The sequence below is a fragment of the Colletotrichum lupini genome, chromosome 1 (genome assembly GCF_023278565.1).
Source record: "Colletotrichum lupini chromosome 1, complete sequence".
In the NCBI taxonomy this organism is placed as follows: domain Eukaryota; kingdom Fungi; phylum Ascomycota; class Sordariomycetes; order Glomerellales; family Glomerellaceae; genus Colletotrichum; species Colletotrichum lupini.
The window spans coordinates 4,544,102-4,565,591 of record NC_064672.1 but is presented as its reverse complement, the minus strand read 5'-3'; the positions used below and the strand labels follow the sequence as shown (position 1 = coordinate 4,565,591).

Below are 21,490 nucleotides of genomic sequence, written 5' to 3'. Positions count from 1 at the left end.
TGGGATGGTGTTTCTCAGCTCAGCATGCCGTCTCTCCGACCGTTGAAAGCCGCTCCGATATCTTCCTTTGTCAGCCCAGTTTTCTACCGTTTCTGCTCAGGGGAAAATTGATAGCAGGAGGCAGAGGCTAAGTAGAAGAGCACCTTCGTCGCGGGGAAAGATTTCTTCTCGGGTGATATGAGAATTTTGTCGGATTTTTTTCGTGTCGGCTCGGCTAGGAGCGAGGGTTTTCAGACAAGACTAGGTGAGAAGCAAAAGAGAAGCGGAAAACTGCGTCGGGCTTCATACTGGCTCCGCCGGGTCCTTCTCCAGAAACAGCCCAGCTGATAATAGCCTTCTGAGTCCTTACGTAGCCGAAATGACCCGAAAAAGGACGATTCGACAACAGAACCAGGTTTGACTTAGAAACTTGCACGATGGCCCCGTTTGACAGACTGATGGTCTATTTATCGAAGTTGAGAGAGTTGACCCAGGGACTGATGCCGGTGGTGCGCATGGGGAGTGAGCGCCCGTGCTATCGATGAGCAGAGCGTTGGCATTGAAGACGAGAAAGGGTATCGGTGATGAAGGTTCAGGTGGCCGGCAGGGTGTGGGAGCTGGGCTGAGGGATGGTGTTTGATATCGAATCCTCAACATCGTACTTTTCCCGAAAGACTCGCGTTTGTTGGCCTCTTATATTTCGCTTGTGTAGATCTGAAATTGCCGGTGGTTTTCATTTCCTCTTCTCTACCCATTGGGTTCCAGAAGGGAGCCGAAGAAAGACAAGACAGTGTGTGCAGGTGCCGCATCTGCTCATACGCCTCCATCTGTGATTTTGTTTTTTTGCATTCTGCAAACTAGAAGTCATCAGTGCTCGGGAACCATTGGGTGCCACGGGTTGAGAAGAACCAAGCGGCTTCACTTGCTCGCGGAGAACTTACTATGTTTGTGATTTGTTTTGAGTCTCAGGTAGGTCACCTACCTGGGGCAGTTTAGGGTCATGTCCAGGACCATACCGGCTTTGGTTCTATTTGCTAGAAGTGAGGGACCATCTTCCTGGAGCCTAGATTTGTTGACCAAGAGTCCGATGTGGATGGGATCCGAGGCATAGGCCCTGACGAGCGCTGCGACGTTTTTGTGACGGCTGCCAAGGATTGCGACTTTCTTGATCTCCCAAGCTTCTTCATGACGCATCATGGAAGCGCGATGGCGATTTGGAGTACGGGAGTAGGCTGAAATGGATTGTTAGATTCATGTACAGGCGAACAACGTCAAGAATAGAATCCCAAACTTACTGTAAGACCCTGCTTCTTTGCCTGGTCGTCTTCCAGGATAATCAGAAGACGTGCTTGATCAGAGGCTACGCCGCAATACCATTGGCTTTGCTGTAAATTATCAAAGGGAACCTCAGATCCATACGTTTGACTTAGTGCCAGTCCCCATAAGTCAGAGCTCCGTGCGAATCCGTTCATGTCGCTGCCTATGGCGGCTTCGCTATCGGATTCTTCGGGAAGATCATCTTGTCTTCCGTTCTTGATTATCAGCGACAGGCAATAAATTTGGCGAGCCGAGAAGATGGCAAGACAAGACAGTAGCGAGTCGAGTCGAAGAAGAGGGAGATCCACCAGCCCGAAAGCGTGAATCCACGCGAGGGAGGCCATGCCGCGGATTGCAGGTGCTCCCAGAGAGACTTTGAGGGAGGAAACAGACTTACCTCGATTGCGATGATGGAAATGCAAGAACGGCAAGATCGAATCTCCCGCGACCTGCGGAGCAGGTGATAAGTCGAAGGTGAGCGTGCGGAAAGAAAAGTAGAATGGGAAAGGCAGGGATGAGTCGCAACCAAACCACACAGACAGAGGTTGGAGAAGAGAGACTGCAAGTTTTCTGGGGAAAAGTAGGACTTGTGAGAAGATCAAATGAAGAGGAGAACAGAATGCAGAGTAGGAAGGTGAAGGAAGGGTGCAAGAGGGCAGGAGGTACCGGGCAACTCCAGGGTCCGGAATATTTGACACCCTCACCACTGACTTGGAGATGCCTTCAATCACGTGGTAGAAATATCTTCCAGTCTCGCCTATCCATTAATGACTATTCATATCTCTGAATAAATGGACGCCTTGGTCTCTTAGGTTCCCACCCGGGTAGCTAGCTACCTTACCATATGAGAAATGCCCTTTGGTTTACCGGCAATATCCCCTCATCAACCTTCTTCACGGTTGAGAACCTCTCCGTCAGACTTCAACTATGAACAGTGTCGGGCTAACATAATTTCACTTTTACTCGTACCAGATATTCTAGCTTAACTCATCAAACATTCCCTTCTGAAGGGTACCGTAGGCTCTGTCCAAAGAGCGTGCGACGGATGGATCAGTCCCCGTGACGGCATACATCTATCTTCTCGGGCATCCATTCAGCCTACATCGCGCGCATCAGCACTACCGAAATCCCCCCCCCAAAAAAGCAGATAACTCCGGCGATATGTCACTTGTAGTAAGTAGGTTCAGTTCTACGTACCCCTTTTGAGGCGAGCGCGCTATTGGCATCAAGGTGGGCAGTGTCAATATACGCGCTTCCTGATAGTCATAGAACCAAACCAAGAAAACCGCCAACGAAAAAGTCAATATAATGTGACGAAAACCAACTGTTACTACCTGGAGACCTCCGTCTCTTACCAAATACCGTTTAGCGACTGTTTCGGTCTCTGCCCGCCTAGCTCTCGCCGCTTCCACTCGCCTTTCTAAATCTCGAAACGATTGCGTACTCCCAGTCCATCAAAGCGGAACATTGTAGCTTAACCAGAATCGAGACGCTTCTGTAGCCGCAACTGAAAGGGTATCAATCCTTCTGGTTTACGTGTCATTTCTTATTGAGGCAAGCCATGGGTACCAAAGACAACCACCGACAGCTCCCGCCATCATCGCCGGAATTTATCTCTCCCTGGGCCATTGAGATACTTCAGCCTTCTCAACAAAGATAAAGAACGAGATCGAAGTGAAGGTCAAGATTATTCTGCCGCCTGCATGTTCTCATCGCATGGAAGCGTCATCTTCTGGAGAGAAGGTCGACATTAAGGCAACGTCCAAGCATCACCTAGCTTTCACAATCGACCTCGAAACATTCGACGATAGCTCAGGCTCTCGTCTAGAAAGTTGGAGAGGAATACACTCACTACTAGCTGGCCTTCCGAGAAGCTCAGGGATGATGGCAAGGGAATAACGACAGTGGCCAACAACCCATGGTTCCACCCCTATCGGAAGGCATTTCATCAGCCGACTGTGGGCAAGGCCTCGACTGAAGAGAGGCTCCAGACTGCTTTACAATCATATCATACGACATGATCAGTGATGATTATTGACTTATGTAGTCATCTGGATTGGTTAGTTGGTTCTTGGAGCGAGGCTGCCATCGAAGGGGGCAAAATAATCCAGGAGAAGATAACGGCAAGGTTGCTGGAGGAGGTGGATACAGCTGGCTCTATCAGCGAGAACAGATATCAAAGCTGCGAAGGCGTTCTCTTTCGTTTGGCGTTGCGACGGGATTCCTCCGCTAACATCGTCGCCCACCATCCGCTCCACACCATGGGGCCTCACATCGTGAGAAACGAACTACCCAAAACACCAAAAAGACATACAACACCAGGTATTCGCTGGTCGTCACCGACCCAACTACTAATCCGGCCCTCATTGGTTTGTCTATGGGAGAGCGGACGGGATCCCGAATTTTCCAATGGGTATGGTCGTATGTGGAAGAACGTGGTGTGTAAGTAGAGTATGATGCTTCGAGTCGAGCTGTGGCTACTCCTGGAGCGCTCAAACTTGGCGCAGTAAATAGACAAGATGTTAACAAATGGCATTTAAAGCATTCCCATCCAATATACGAGGGGAAAAAGTCAGTTGCGGGCTAGAACAGTTGGTAGCGGGCCAAAGATGTCCATTGCGCTGAGATATTTGACCGTGGAGACGTAACATTTTTCTCACACTCATGTAGAGATATACAATTATCTTGGCTCGAGAAGATGTTAAACCACAATGGAATTCAGCAGGGAATGTGACTGGCTCATAGGTAAATGGGTAAGGTATGTGTTGAAAGTGAAGGTAGTCTTGATTTTGTCTCCTTATCTCAACTGGCAACTGGGCTGTCAGAATGTCGGTCGCTCGCTTGGTGTGAGGCGACTGCTCTCCATTGTCCGAGTATCGGAGTGGAAATGAATGAATGCGGCTGCCATCAAGACCAAAAAATACCATACACTAATCGTTCGATAACAAATAGGAGGAACCATGTCTTCGAAATTGGTAAGCTCTTGTAGCAAAAGCCGCCCTCGACCAGGCATCCTCCATGTGAGGAAAGAGCTTCACGTCAGCGACAGCCATTATGAGCGCACGAGCAACTCTAGAACAAAGTAAAAAACGATAACGTCAATTGTCTTGACTTCTAAGGGAACCTGAGTAGATTGAGTATCCAAGTAAGTGACTACCTGCCTCGTCGTCTCCCACCCTCTCTCTTACTCTCTTTGCCTATCCTGTAGATCCTGTACACAGATGCTTATCTCCCTAACTTAAATCTCTTGCCCTCAAAATCAGCCATCTCAAAAAACTAGCGATCATTTCACCTTTAACCTCAACGATATTTGGCCTCCAGAAGGGTGGCCAGACGTAGTGCGCACAAAGAGCGGTTGCTTGTGCCGAGAATCTCAGAAGAGAAAGGCTACCGACAAAAGAGCTTTCGAACAAATGAAATATAGAGCAGTATGGACTAAGTCTTGAGCGACTCAATCGTTCGCGTTTCAGAAGGCCACTGAGGAGAACCTCGCTCTGTTAAGGAAGCATGGCGGAGTGTTGAGAGCCGCCAGTCGTTGAAACGACTTTCCTCGCTATTAACTCAGTCAGATTGTATCCCTCGAGACTATTCCCAGAGGGAGAAGAACGCTGTATTTGAACAGCCGGAGAGGAACGGGAGAGCCACTGATGGAGCTGTCGGACTGTCTCAACCGTTCGTGAAATCGACTCGTTCGAGGAGAAGCTCCCGTACAAGCATCGTCGAAGGGCAATCGCCAGGTGGAGTTTTCCCTGTCCGTCACCGTCGACTATTCCCTCACAGACTGGGTCACCGAAGGGGAGATGAACAGGTGGCAATGGGAACCAGAGCTGATCGACATCGCTGTATGGACTGACTGCTGAACAATCAACTGATTGCAACTCAGCTAACACAAGTCTCAAAGGCCAAGGTCAATGAATGCCACCCATGTGTCAATCTCAGCCAGCTTCTCAAGCCGTGTACTAGTCTCAAGGATCATGTGAAGGCAGCCATTCCTAGCATCGGAGCAATTGTGAAGGGCTCGCTGACTGCGGCTATTCTTGCAGACGAAATGTGCCTTAGCAGGACGGCCATCATAACGACCACCGGAGCCACAGGTGCGTCTCACGAAGGAGCCGTAATGATAGTAGCACCAAAACATGCCATTGACGTGTTGAATTTCGAGTTGAATAGTCATTTCGGAAGGGGATGGTCTACGACCGTCTACCCCAGCAGAACCTCTGCTCAACTTGAGGAGGGACACAAGCCTCGGACGCTCGTCCTAGCAGTCAAGAACATGAATTCGGCAGAGTTCATTCGGGAGCAATGTCATTACTTTCTAGTCACTTATCAATACGTCTTAGGGAGATATGAAGGAAGTTGGGTCGCCACAAAATTGGAAGTCACGCTCCCCTAACTCGTTCCTGTCCAGGATTTGATTCGGATCTCGATAAGGCGTGAAAAGGAGACTACCTCCTGTTCACAGCATCATGGAAACTCTGAGGTCTGGAATTTCTTGTTGTTTTAGGAGATGAAGCTCATTTATTATATATCGGATTAGAAGTCTAATTCGACCGCGGCATATAGCCGACTACGCAGGGGCTAATTAGGGGCCCTATTTACGATTATCGTAGCTAGCCTAACCTATAATTAGAACCTCCTTTTTATACTTATTACGTAAATATTTATATAGTTTAATTAATCTCTTTATTAACTACAGTTCGAACTAACTACTTTATTATAAAGATACTAATACTAATTAGTAATTAAATTTTATTATCGTAGATCGGTAAGGTATCTTATTACGTAAAAGAGACGACCTCTTAATACTATATAGGATAAGAGATTCGTATTAATTAACCTTATAGAAGTAGACGAAAAAGGAGGCGATTCTCGAATGCCGTATAGAATTGAGTAATCGTAGCCCTTTACTATTTACGAGAGGTCGATATTTACTATATTAAACTATATTAATTAACGGAACTACTTAAGTAACTAGCCTTTTACCGTCGCCCTGAGTAGCTTTTTTATTAAACGACTTTTCCGTAGCCGGCCCGTAATTAGAAATTAACTAGTTAAATTAATAAAAAGAAATACTTATATAACGATTACTTACTTAATTAATTAGCGCGACGAACGAGCTTAATAATATAATATAAAAGAGCACCGCGCGATCGAAAAAAGAAATCTCTAAATATAAATATTCTTATTTAGTAGTAAAAGTAACCTTATAAGAGTTATTAAGCTAAGAGATCTATAGTATATAAAAAAGTCTATTACTACGAGGATCTTATAAATACGACTTTAAGCCCGCGATCTAAATAACCTTTTTATAGCTCCCTTAACTACCCCCTAGGTATTATTTAGAAATATAATATAGGGGACGGTTTAATAAAAGAGGAGGGGATTTAGAGGTCTTAATAATATTGAGTTAAGAGTATTACGGATCTCGGATATTAACTTAAAAAGAAGGCGGCTATTTTAAAATAGTCTTACGACCTCCCGCTAGAGTTATTATTAGCCTAAAAAAAGGCTAAAAAAACGAGGATTTAAAGGGAAAAAAAAAGAATCCTTTAAAAAGCCGCTAAAGGGCTTTTTTTTATACTAGCTCCCGGCGCGAAATTACTAATTTTAAAAAATTAATTAAAGAAGCTATTTAGAGATTATAAAGAGCACGAGGCTTAAGAGGCTAGAAGTATATAGAATAGTGATAATTAGTAAAGATCTTAGGATAATTACTATATCTTCTTATAGTAATATAAACGTTTGCTATTACTATTATTAAAAAGAACTACTAAAACCTACCCTTTTATATTAAATAAAAAAGAGGATCTTAGTAAGTATAATAGCTAGCGATCTAAAAGGGTAGTAATAATTATTAAAAATAGTAAAAACGAGAGTAGTAGCGAGATAGCGAGAGGAAGCGGGAATCTCTTAGACCCCGATAAATTTGTTAAGTAGCGAAAGTACGGATTTATTATAACTAGCGCGCGGATTAAATATATCCTTATTAAGATTAAATACGCTAGCGATTATTAATATAAGTATAAGTTAGAGTACGACCCTTAATAAGTTAGGGTAAAGAAAAAGAGGACGAAACCCGATCTTAAATAAAATCCTAATCCCTTATAAATAGGTAAATATTAATCTAGACTATTAGGGGACGTAAATATATAGAATCGCGGATTAGCCTAATAGTAAGTAAATTAACGCGGTATTAATCTATTTAACTAAGGTTTATAAAAAAAAGGGGCTATAAGGGTAACCCTTATTCTATAAGATCGTAAACGACCTTAGCTACTAGCTAGATAAATAGTTCGCGAGCGTAAGCCTAGGAATTATAAAAGTAGTTAATAAATTCCTTTATAGGCAAGGGGTATTACTAGCGCAATTATAATCGCGAGAGCTATATAAAATACTAATAATAATAATTATAGAGGAGGAATTCGTACTATAGAACTAAGTATAGGTCGATAGAGCGTATAATTATTTTAATAAATTTAGAAAAAGGGTAAACGACCTAAATTTCCTCTTTATAATTACTAACGGAAATCTATCGTTATAAAAGGATATACCGGGGCAAAATATAGTACTAGAAGTATAATAATTAATAATTCTACCTATTTCGATTTATAACTTATTACTATTACTAATACGAAATTCGGCGCCGATCGGCTAATAAAAAAGGAAGTAGACGACCCGAAGTTATTAATAATACGTAGTAACATAGGGATCGTATATAAATACTAAAAATCGAGCGGTAAATACGAGGCAATTTATAGACCTTAAAAAGATCTTCTTAAAAAAGAAATTATATTCTAGGGGGAAGTATAAGGTCTTATAAGAAACCCTAACGATATTTTACGATTATTATAAAAAAGTCGGAATTAGGGAACACTATTACTATTCGGTAATTAATATCGTACTTATAAGCAAAGCCTCTAATTATTACTACGAAGCGGTACGTAATCTCGATCGAAACGACTTTTTTAGTATAATTAACGTAATCCGAAGCCGCTTTAAGATTTATAATAGGAACCTAGAGCTCCTATTTAAGTTACGAGCGATTTCTTTCGTATTTATAACTAGAATAATAGAGGGCAAATTGCGAGTAAAGATCCTCGAAGAGCTTATTAATCGAATCGATAAGCTAGCGAAAACCTAGCTAAATAAGGGGATAAACGAGCAAAAAGTTAGATATTTTTATACCGTAGTCTAGCGTATATTAAAAATAAAAATAATATTATACTAAGTACTTAAAGACTACGAGACGCTCTACTCGAGGCTAAGATCTAGTTTTAATATTAAAATAAGAATGCCGCGCTAAACTTATTTTTAAATATACGACGGCCCTTATTAGTAATATTAAGTCGATCGAACGTATAATAAAAAAAGAAAAGAGGCTAAATACGGCAATTATTAATAAGGAGGCCTAGATTCGTTAAATAGGTAGAGATTTAACTTATGGGTAGGGTAATAGAAGAAGTAATACTATATTTATAAAAAGGATAGATATTAGTTAAGTAATTACTCCGAGGAGGAGCGTGCTAAATCGTACGAATAGTATAAAAAGTCGAGGGTAATAAACGGTAAAACTAGCCCTCGTCGGTTTAACTAATTCCTTATTATATATAAGGGCAGATCCGGGGGCATAGAACTTAGTAATAATAGCTAAAATAGCGGCTTAAAATATATACCCCTTATAAAAAATTCGGAAAATAAGGAAGATCTTACCCCCTATACTAACGAATTAGATTATAACGAAATTAATAATATTAACTACTCTTTTTTTACCCCGTTAGCCTCTAGAGGATATACGAGGCTAAACAAATAAAAGGTAATAAAAGCTCTTAATAAGCAGGCTTTTATCTACGGATAGTAAAGAAAGGTCCCTTAGATAATAGATATAGAGGTAGCTAAAAGGGTAAATCTAATAGGGCCAAAGCCTATTCTCTTAATAATTAAAGAGAAAACGCTATCTCTCTCGATATTTAAAAAAAAGGAATATAGTACTAAGCAAATCTAGGAGTAGCTAGAGAGGTCTTTTTTATATTACTTAGATCCCTCGAATACTAAGCTCGTATAAGTATTCTATATAAGCAAAAAGTACGGCCTAGACGATTTTTATAAGATTATCCTAGATACTAAAGTATTATAATAGTTAACTAAAGAAAAAGGGCAATTCTAAGCGTTATAAAAGATCGTATTAGTAATGCTTAATATATTAATAGTAAGTATTACGAGGATTAGTTTCGGCCTAAGTAAAGAAATCGTCGCCCTAAGTATAGTAAAAGTAAAAATATACTTCGGAACGATAACTTTCTATATTTTACCCGTTAATACCCTATTTCTCTTATATCTAAAAAATATAGATCGACTGGGTATTATATTCGATAATATAAAGAATAGAATCTTTAGTAGTAAGCACTTCGAGATAGTCGAACGACGATAGGGGCATGCGTTTATAAAGCTTATTAACGATACGAAGTCGATTAATTACTTAACGAAAAGTAAGCTTAAAAAACTATATTAGAGATTTAGGTACTTATCGGTTACGAGGCTATATAACCTCTTAAAGTAATTAGGTAATAATAATATCGAAATAGGGGCGCTAGAGTAGTTAATAAAAGTATGTTACTAATACTAAATAAATACGCAGAGCCTACGCAGATTTAAGTTTAAATTACGTAATAAGCTTAACTTTAACTAGGAAATCGTCGTCGATATCTTCTACTTAAATAGTCGGCTAGTACTATATATAATCGACGTAGCTATATTTTTTTAAGTAGGGTAATTCCTCCGGGATTTATAAATAAAAATAGTATAGGTAGCCCTATAAAAAAGCTAGATCGATATATACTAAGGACTACTAGACGGTATTAGAACCGACGCTAGTACTAGCTTTAAGTTAATAGAATTTAGGGATAATGCGACGGCCTACGGTATATAGCTAAAAATCGTACTTATTAAAGCGCACTATAATATTAAAAAGGTAAAAAGGGTATATTAGTAATTAAAAAGGGCGTTTAGAATTATTAAAGAGGAAAATCCGGATTTTACTAACGACGAATGCCTCTAGATAGTACTTAAATACTATAACGATACTATAGGGCCTAACGGACTTATATTAACGCTATTAGTATTTAGAGTATATTTAAGAACGACCTTAGCCTCGCTACCGTCGCTAAGTATAAGCTAACGAGCCTGAGTAATTAAAAAAGTAATACGAGTACTATACAAGGTAAGTATAAGAAAGTAAGTTAATAAAGTAATTACTACGCGTAATAAGCCCGATATAGGGGATAATTTAGATATATTACTAAATTCGGATATATAAGTATAGCGCGAAATTATTTAATAATAAGCTAGGCTATATAAGTTAATTTCTATTAACGAGCGCTCTTATATAGTTACGAGAGATCGTAACTAGCCTCTCGAAGTATTAATTATAATAATTAGACCGTATTATATAGATCTTAACGAGGTAATTTCTAACTTATAAGAAGAAGAAAAGCTAAGGGAAACTATATAACCCGCAGTAAAGGCATAGGAAATTATCCTTAACGAAATCGTCGTAGTAATATTAATAAACGATAAGGAAAAGGAAATTGCTAAAAGGGTACTAATACTACCGGCGAGACGTCGTAAAAAACTACGATAGTAAGCCCTAACGCGGTAATTTATTACTAATAATAAGGTAATTAATACTTTTTATATAATAAAAAAGAAAGCCGATTTCGAGCTAGCGGTTAAACTACGTAAGGAAGGTATAATTATAATTACTAAAAAGCCGTATAAGGGATTAGATCTTATCGAAGTAGATACTCTTTGCGATCGAGGGGTCTATCGATTTATCCTATACGACTTAGAAAAATATATAAACCTCTATATATTTAAATTACGAATAGTTCATAAGATTAAAGGGAAAAGAATACTCTAGCCGTACGAGAAGTTTAGATACGTAATTTAGGGGTACGGTAACGTTAAAAAGGCGACGCTACTTATATAATCGCTTATTATATAGCGCTATAGCTAACGATTAATAATAGTACTAATAGTATTATTACGGAAGAAGGGATACGAGATTTAGAGCCGTAATATTACCTAGGCATATACCTAATTAGCTATAGGGCTTATAAAGAAAATCCTAGCCTATTTACCGAAAGAAATAGCTAGTAAGTACTTAGAAAGTACGATTATTAAAGTACTTAAGCTACTATATAGGCTCGTAGAATCGGGCACCTATTAATAAGCTACTTACTACGATTTTTATATTAATTAACTATTAATAGTTATTTTTATGTATAACCCGTACTTACTAATTGCGGAGTACGAAGGCGACTAATTTAGGATCGTCGGAATATAAACTAATAATATATTAGGCCTATCTAATATTAACTTTATAAAAAAGGAGGATAAGGAGCTCTAAAAAGCGGGCTTCGTAATAAAACTAAAAAAGGTCCTTATAATAAATACCCCCCTAGTATTTAACGGCGGGATTTTTATAATTAAAAAGGAAACCGTCGTCTTTTAGTAAAAGGGGTAGGGCGAGAAAATTAACCTCGTCGATCTAAATATAATTAATATTAAAAAGTAGTATAAGGCTAAGCTCGTGCGAGGGGTATATATTATAAGTATTTATTAGCCCGAGGTAATTTTTAACTATATTAGGGTAGCATAAGTTATAAATCTAACTAAATAAGACGTTAAGGTACTTAATAAGCGGCTTAAGTAGTAATAAACGAATCTCGATCGAGGTCTCGTTTATTACCTAATCGACCTTACGATTAGTAAGCTCTACGTTTTTATTAATAGGTTATTTGCGAATAATAACGACCTTACTTCGTAATTAGGGTATATTATTATCCTAGCTAACGAGAGTATAAGCGAGAGCGAATTTACTATATATAGTAATATAATTTACTACTCGTTAACTAAAAGTAAGTAGGTAACGAGAAGTATACTAGCGTTAGAGGTTTATAATATAATTAACGGCGTTAACCTCTCTTATGCGATTTTAATAACGCTAAAGAAGATTACTAATCGAATTAGCTTTTTACCTATTCTAATAGTTATTTATACCGATTCCTACTTACTATATAAATGCCTCGTTAAATTAAGAACGACGAAGGAAAAGAGGCTTATAATCGATATTATAGCCCTTAGGTAATCGTACGAAAGGCGCGAGATATTTAAGATCCGTTAGATTAATAGTAAAAATAACCTCGCAAACGCTTTTACGAAAGTAGTACTAAATAAGGGATTAGAGTAATTCGTAAGTAGTAGAAAAGTTACTATACGAATAGAGGGATGGGTTATACGAAAAGAGTAGAAAAAAGGGGGAATGTTAGTATCCTTATAATAGGGTAGTTAGTTCGAACCGTAGTTAACGAAGAGATTAATTAAACTATATAAATATCTACGTAGTAGGTATAAAAAGGAGGTTCTAACCGTAAGTTAGGCTAGCTACGATAATCGTAAATAGGGCCCCTAATTAGCCCCTGCGCAGTCGGCTATATGCCGCGGTCGAATTAGACTTCTAATCTAATACTAACTTTCTCTTTTTTTTATTAATTTAACTGCTACGGTTAGAGGTATAATTCGACCTCGGGCCCGTCTACTAGGTCGTTTCCTTTTCCCCCTTTTCTCTACTCTTTTCGTATAACCTATCCCTCTATTCGTATAATAACTTTTCCGCTACCTACGAATTGCTCTAATCCCTTATTTAGTACTACTTTTATAAAAGCGTTTACGAAGTTGCTTTTACTATTAATCTAATAGATCTTAAGTATTTTGCGCTTTTTGTACGATTACTTAAGGGCTATAATATCGATTATAAGCCTCTTTTCCTTTATCGTTCCTAATTTAACGAGGTATTTATATAGTGAGTAAGAATCGGTATAAATAACCGTTAGAATAAGTAGAAGGCTAATTCGATTAGTAATCTTTTTTAGCGTTATTAAAATCGCATAAGAGAGGTTAATGCCGTTAACTATACTATAGACCTCTAATATTAGTATACTTCTCGTTACTTACTTATTTTTAGTTAACGAGTAGTAGATTATATTACTATATATAATAAATTCGCTCTCGCCTATACTCTCGTTAACTAAGATAATAATATACCCTAATTACGAAGTAAGGTCGTTATTATTTATAAATAACCTATTAATAAAGACGTAGAGCTTATTAGTTATAAAGTTAATTAAGTAGTAAACGAGACCTCGATCGAGATTCGTTTATTACTACTTAAGCCGCTTATTAAGTACCTTAACGTCTTATTTAGTTAGATTTATAACTTACGCTACCCTAATATAGTTAAAAATTACCTCGGGCTAATAAATACTTATAATATATACCCCTCGCACGAGCTTAGCCTTATACTACTTTTTAATATTAATTATATTTAGATCGACGAGGTTAATTTTCTCGCCCTACCCCTTTTACTAAAAGACGACGGTTTCCTTTTTAATTATAAAAATCCCGCCGTTAAATACTAGGGGGGTATTTATTATAAGGACCTTTTTTAGTTTTATTACGAAGCCCGCTTTTTAGAGCTCCTTATCCTCCTTTTTTATAAAGTTAATATTAGATAGGCCTAATATATTATTAGTTTATATTCCGACGATCCTAAATTAGTCGCCTTCGTACTCCGCAATTAGTAAGTACGGGTTATACATAAAAATAACTATTAATAGTTAATTAATATAAAAATCGTAGTAAGTAGCTTATTAATAGGTGCCCGATTCTACGAGCCTATATAGTAGCTTAAGTACTTTAATAATCGTACTTTCTAAGTACTTACTAGCTATTTCTTTCGGTAAATAGGCTAGGATTTTCTTTATAAGCCCTATAGCTAATTAGGTATATGCCTAGGTAATATTACGGCTCTAAATCTCGTATCCCTTCTTCCGTAATAATACTATTAGTACTATTATTAATCGTTAGCTATAGCGCTATATAATAAGCGATTATATAAGTAGCGTCGCCTTTTTAACGTTACCGTACCCCTAAATTACGTATTTAGACTTCTCGTATAGCTAGAGTGTTCCTTTCCCTTTAATTTTATAAACTATTCGTAATTTAAATATGCGGAGGTTTATATATTTTTTTAGGTCGTATAGGATAAATCGATAGACCCCTCGATCGTAAAGAATATTTACTTTAATAAGATCTAATCCCTTATATAGCTTTTTAATAGTTATAATTATACTTTCTTTACGTAGTTTAACCGCTAGCTCGAAATCGGCTTTCTTTTTTATTATATAAAAGGTATTAATTACCTCGTTATTAATAATAAATTGCCGCGTTAGGGCTTACCGTCGTAGTCTTTTACGACGTCTCGCTAGTAATATTAGTACCCTTTTAGTAATTTCCTCTTCTTCGTCGTTTATTAATACTACTACGACGATTTCGTTAAAGATAATTTCCTATACCTCTATTATGGGTTATATAGTTTCCCCTAGCTCTTTTCTTTTTTATAAGTTAGAAATTACTTTATTAGGATCTATATAATACGGTCTAATTACTATAATTAATATTTCGAGAGGCTAGTTACGATCTCTTATAACTATATAAGAGCGCTCGTTAACGGAAATTAACTTATATAGCCTAGCTTATTATTAAGTAATTTCGCGCTATACTCGTATATCTAAATTTAGTAATATATCTAGATTATCCCTTATATCGGGCCTATTACGCACAATAATTACTTTATTAATTTACTTTTTTACGCTTACCTTGCGCAGTACCCGCATTACTTTTTTAATTACTCGGGCTCATTAGCTTACGCTTAGCAACGGTAGCGAGGCTAAAATCGTTTTTAAATATACTCTAAATACTAATAGCGTTAGTATAAGTCCGTTAGGCCCTATAGTATCGTTATAGTATTTAAGTACTATTTAGAGGCATTTGTTATTAGTAAAATCCGGATTTTCTTCTTTAATAATTCTAAACGCCCTTTTTAACTACTAGTATGCCCTTTTTACCTTTTTAATATTATAATACGCTTTAACGGGTACGACTTTTAGCTATATACCGTAGGCCGTCGTATTATCCCTAAATTCTATTAACTTAAAGCTAGTACTAGCGTCGGTTCTAATGCCGTTTAGCGATCCTTAATATATATTAATCTAGCTTTTTCGTAGGGCTACCCACACTATCTTTACTTATAGATCCTAGAGGAATTGCCTTATTTAAAAGGATATAGCTACGTCGATTATATATAGTACTAGCCGACTATTTAAATAGAAGATATCGATAACGATTTCTTAGTTAAAGTTAAGCTTATTACGTAATTTAAATTTAAATTTGCGTAAGCTCTGCGCATTTATTTAGTATTAGTAATATACTTTTATTAACTACTTTAGCGCCCCTATTTTAATATTATTATTACCTAATTATTTTAAAAAGTTATATAGCCTCGTAACCGACGGGTGCTTAAATCTCTAATATAGTTTTCTAAGCTTATTTTCCGTTAAGTAATTAATCGACTTCGTATCATTAGTAAGCTTTATAAACGCATACTCCTATCGTTATTTAACTATCTCGAAATACTTACTACTAGAGATTCTATTCCTCGTATTATTAAATATAATACCTAGTCGATCTATATTTTTTAAATATAAGAGAAATGGGGTATTAATAGGTAAAATATAAAAAGTTATCGTTCCGAAGTATATCTCTACTTTTATTATACTTAGGGCGACGATTTCCTTACCTAGGCCGAAACTAATCCTCGTAATACCCGCCGTCAACGTATTAAGTATTATTAATACGATCTTTTATAATACTTAGAATTACTCTTTTTTTCTAATTAACTATTACGATACTTTAGTATTTAGAATAATCTTATAAAAATCGTCTAGGCCGTACTTTTCGCTCGTATAGAATACTTATACGAGCTTAGTATTCGAGGGATTTAGGTAATATAAAAAGGACCCCTCTAGCTACCCCTAAATTTACTTAGTACTATATTCTTTTTCTTTAAATATTAAGAGAGATAGCGTCTTCTCCTTAATCGTTAAGAAAATAGGCTTCGGCCCTATTAAATTCGCCCTTTTAGCCGCCTCTATATCCGTTATTTAAGGGACCTTTCCTTACTATCCGTAGATAAAAGCCTGCTTATTAAGAGCTTTTATTACCCTTTATTCGTTTAGCCTCGTATATTTTCTAGAGGCTAACGGGGCGAAAAAAGAGTAATTAATATCGTTAATTTCGTTATAATCTAATTCGTTAATATAGGGGGTAAGATCTTCCTTATCTTCCGAATTTCTTATAAGGAGTATATACTTTAGGCCGCTATTTTAGTTATTATTACTAAGTTCCGTACCCCTAGATCTACCCTTATATATAATAAGGAATTAGTTAAACTAACGAGGGCTAGTTTTATTATTTACTACCCTTAACTTTTTATATTATTCGTATAATTTAGTACGCTCTTTTTTAGAGTAGTTACTTAACTAATATCTATCCTTTTTATAAATATAGTATTACTTTTTTTATTACCCTACCTATAAGTTAAATCTCTACTTATTTAATAAATCTAGGCCTCTTTATTAGTAATTACTATATCTAGCCTCTTTTCTTTTTTTATTATACGTTTAATTAACTTAATATTATTAATAAGGGCCGTCGTACGCTTAGAAATAGGTTTAGCGCGGTATTCTTATTTTAATATTAAAGCTAGATCTTAGCCTTAAGCAGAGCGTCTTATAGTTTTTAAGTACTTAGTATAATATTATTTTTATTTTTAGTATACGCTAGACTACGGTATAAAGATATCCGACTTTTCGCTCGTTTATCCCCTTATTTAGCTAGGTTTTCGCTAGCTTATTAATTCGATCGATAAGCTCTTTAAGGATCTCTATTTATAATTTACCCTCTATTATCCTAACTATAGATATAAAAGAAATCGCTCGTAGCTTAAATAAGAGCTCTAAGTTCTTATTATAGGTCTCGAAGCGGCTTCGGATTACGTTAATTATACTAAGAAAGTCGTTTCGATTAAGATTACGTACCGCTTCGTAATAATAATTAAAGGCTTTACTTATAAATACGATATTAATTACCGAATAGTACTAGTATTCCCTAATTCCGACTTTTTCGTAGTAATCGTAAAATATCGTTAAGGTTTTTTATAAGACCTCATACTTCCCCCTAGAGTATAATTTCTTTTTTAGGAAGATCTTTTTAAGGTCTATGAATTACCTCGTATTTATTACTCGATTTTCGGTATTTATATACGATCCCTGCGTTACTACGTATTATTAATAACTTCGGGTCGTTTACCTCTTTTTTTATTAACTAATTAGCGCCGAATTTCGTATTAATAATAGTAACGAGTTATAAATCGAAATAGGCAGAATTATTAATTATCGTACTTTTAGTACTATATTTTGCCCTAGTATATCCTTTTGCGACGATAGATTTCCGTTAGTAATTATAAAAAGGAAATCTAGGTCGTTTACCCTTTTTCTAAATTCGTTAAAGCGATTATACGCTTTATCGACCTATACTTAGTTCTATAATACGAATTCCTCTTTTATAATTATTGTTACTAGTATTTCGTATAGCTCTTATAATTATAATTACGCTAGTAATACCCCTCGCCCGTAAAAGAATTTATTAACTACTTTTATAATTCCTAGGCTTGCGCTCGCGAACTATTTGTTTAGCTAATAGCTAAGGTCGTTTATAATCTCGTAAAATAGGGGTTACCCTTATAGCCCCTTTTTCTTATAAACCTTAGTTAAATAGATTAATATTACGTTAATTTACTCGCCGTTAGGCTAATCCGCGATTTTATATATTTACGTCCCTTAATAATCCGGGTTAATATTTACCTACTTATAAGGGATTAAGATTCTATCTAGGATCGGGTTTCGTCCTCTTTTTTTTTATTTTAACTTACTAAGGGTCGTGCTCTAGCTTATGCTTATATTAATAGTTACTAGCGTATTTAATTTTAACGAGGATATATTTAATCCGCGCGCTAGTCGTAGTAAATCCGTACTTTTATTACCTAACGAATTTATCGGGGTCTAGGAAATTCCTACTTCTTCTTATTATCTCGCTACTACTCTCGTTTTTACTATTTCTAGCAATTACTACTACCTTTCTAAATCGCTAGCTATCGTACTTACTAAGATCCTCCTTTTTATTTAATATAAAAGGGTAGGTTTTAATAGTTCTTTTTAATAATAATAATAATAAACGTTTATATTACTATAAGAAGATATAGTAATTATCCCGGGATCTTTACTAATTATTACTATCCCGTATACTTCTAACTTCCTAAGCCTCGTACTTTTTATAATCTCTAAATAGTTTTTTTAATCAATTTCTTAAAATTAGTAATTTTATACCGGGAGCTAATATAAAAAAGAAGCCCTTTAATAGCTTTTTAAAAGATTCTTTTCTTTTCCCCTTAGATCCTCGTTTTTTTAGCCTTTTCTTAAGTTAATAATAACTTTAATAAGAAGTCGTAGGACTACTTTAAAATAGCCGCTTTCTTTTTAAATTAATATCTAAGATCCGTAATACTCTTAACTCGATATTATTAAGACCTCTAAATCCCCTCCTCTTTTATTAAACCGTCCCTTATATTATATTTTTAAATAATACCCGGGGGGTAGTTTAGGGAGCTATAAAGAGGTCGTTTAGATCGCGGGCTTAAGGTCGTACTTATAAAATCTTCGTAATAATAGACTTTTCTATATATTATAAATCTCTTAGCTTAATAACTCTTATAAAGTTACCTTCGCTATTAAGTAAGAATATTTACGTTTAGAGATCCCTTTTTTTAATTATATAGTACTTTTTTATACCGTATTATTAAGCTCGTTCGTCGCGCTAATTAATTAAGTAAGTAGTCGTCGCGTAGGTATTTCCTTTTACTAATTTAACTAGTTAATTTCTAATTATAGGCCGGTTATAAAAAAGTCGTTTAGTAAAAAAGCTACTCGGGGTAACGGTAAAAGGCTAGTTATTTAAGCGGTTTTATTAATTAACGTAGTTTAACGTAATAAACGTCGACCTCTCGTAAGTAATAAAGGGCTACGATTACTTAATTCCGTATAGTATTCGAGAATCGCCTCCTTTTTTATCTATTTCCGTAAGGTTAATTAGTACAAATCTCCTATCCTATACAGTATTAAGAAGTCGTCTCTTTTATATAATAAGATACCTTACCGATTTATAATAGTAGAATTTAACTACTAATTAGTATTAATATCCTTATAATAAGGTAGTTAGTTCGAACCGTAATTAACGAAGAGATTAATTAAACTATATAAATATCTACGTAGTAGGTATAAAAAGGAGGTTCTAACCGTAGGTTAGGCTAGCTATGATAATCGTAAATAGGGCCCCTAATTAGCCCCTGCGTAGTCGGCTATATGCTGCGGTCGAATTAGACTTCTAATCCGATAGGGAAAAGGAGACGACTTAGTAAACGGGCCCGAGGTCGAATTACACCTCTAACCGCAGCGGTTAAATCGATAAAAAAAAGAGAAAGTTAGTATCGGATTAGAAATCTAATTTAACCGCGGCATATAGCCGACTGCGCAGGGGCTAATTAGGGGCCCTATTTACGATTATTATAGCTAGCCTAACCTACGGTTAGAACCTCCTTTTTATACCTACTACGCAGATATTTATATAGTTTAATTAATCTCTTCGTCAACTACGGTTCGAACTAACTACCCTGTCATAGGGATACCAACACTATATGAATAACCTCACAGGCGAACTTGTCCATAAGGTCATGTGAATGCTCGACGTCAAGTCTGCACAGTCCCGGAGTAGAACGTCGCCGCCAGCAAAGCCCTTCAATATAAGTGACTGGTTTTGCTCTTCCAGCGCAAGAGTCCTGCTCACGGGTATTTCTTTGGGGTCTTTGGCGCATCGAACAGCATGAACCCTTCGAGTCAGCTTGTGGGATACCGTCTTTGGGCATTCAATGATGTGTTCGTCTTCAAGCGAGCAGCCACCGTACTCTATGCGCCGCGTCTTGGGGTTGCACGATTGAAATCGCCGTACTGACGTATAAGTTTCAGGGAATCTCCGTGTTCAGAAACAGGTCGACGGGCGTTGCGCAAGTCCGCCACAAAGCCGTGCTGGGAACCGCTCCTCCTCAAGCCTGCGTCTTATCTTTCTCGCCGATTTTTACGTTGCTTGAGAGCAACTGCCGCGATAATGTCATCGGGACCAAAATGCCTCAGATAACGATGACAGAGATTAGGGTCACAACGTTGGCGATATGAATGACGACGAAGATGCTGTCGTTCATCTTGAATCGAGGGAGTAAAATGGTCTCCGAGCGTCTGCAGCAAGTGGCAAGAAGCAGAAGTTAGGCAATCTCAAGCTCGAGCAATTCCTCGAGGAGTCTAGTATTCGAACGACCCTTCAGGCCGTCCGGGTCATTCTCGACAGAACTCCAGGCGCGAAGATTCTGGTTATTTCAGAGGTGCTCGAGGCCCTGTATTGCCGGGTTGTGGCTTTCATGTTAGGTATCGGAAATGTTCAAACACGACAGACCATGTTCCAGTTCATTGGGAATATCGCTACCGACAGAAGGAAGGAAGCTGGAAGGAAGTCACTCTCTTTTCAAAGCCCCAGCGACATGTTGGTCACTTCCAGGGCCGTCGGTCAAAATGTCATGATGACCAGTGCTCACCACGTCATCTGATGCAGGTATACAAGATCAAAATGGCAAGCTCTTTGATGGCAAGCCGGGTGGTTTGATGGGCAGATCGGAAGAACGCGGATATGGAAGAAGTTCCTCGAAAAATAATGAGAGACCACATCACGAGGCGGACTTGGTGGCGCGGCCAGTGCATCAGCAGTCAAGTCCTGGTCCGTCATCCCTACAACTTCAGGAATAACGACGCCCGTTCTGGGCATCGCTTCTCTTGTGGCTCATAGCAGAACCCTGGTAGCGACATAGACGTGGACAGCAAATGATATCTTTCGGTGAAGAGGGGAGGCTTTCGTCAGGCAAGGTGACACAAATTTCCCTTCCTTCTTGAAAGGATGGGAGGGGGGGTGAGGGTGAAGGGATGTCGGCTTGATGATACGTTGCGTAGTAAAGAAGGCCTTCAATGTTGGTTCATGAGCATCCTCCAGTATGCATATAATGTCAGTGGCCAAAGATGTGTTGATGCCTCCAGTCTCTCAAACGTTCATGCTAGCGCATAGCTGTCGACACTTCGAGCTT

The 21,490-nt window shown here is 37.5% G+C and overlaps 2 protein-coding genes across 2 annotated transcripts; one reads left to right on the top strand and one right to left on the bottom strand.

Moving 5' to 3' along the window:
* Window positions 1-629: 629 nt before the first annotated feature.
* On the bottom strand, window positions 630-1,640 carry CLUP02_01368 (uncharacterized protein; the record flags this gene model as incomplete). The annotated part of the gene is made up of 3 exons (XM_049280409.1): window positions 630-829; window positions 921-957; window positions 1,275-1,640. The coding sequence occupies 3 exons, from the start codon at window positions 1,638-1,640 to the stop codon at window positions 630-632; spliced, it is 603 nt and encodes a 200-aa protein (XP_049136366.1).
* Window positions 1,641-12,616: 10,976 nt separating this feature from the next.
* On the top strand, window positions 12,617-21,220 carry CLUP02_01367 (uncharacterized protein; the record flags this gene model as incomplete). Its single annotated transcript, XM_049280408.1, has 7 exons — window positions 12,617-12,622; window positions 19,988-20,035; window positions 20,134-20,265; window positions 20,331-20,524; window positions 20,608-20,942; window positions 20,968-21,012; window positions 21,087-21,220. The coding sequence occupies 7 exons, from the start codon at window positions 12,617-12,619 to the stop codon at window positions 21,218-21,220; spliced, it is 894 nt and encodes a 297-aa protein (XP_049136365.1).
* Window positions 21,221-21,490: the final 270 nt, after the last annotated feature.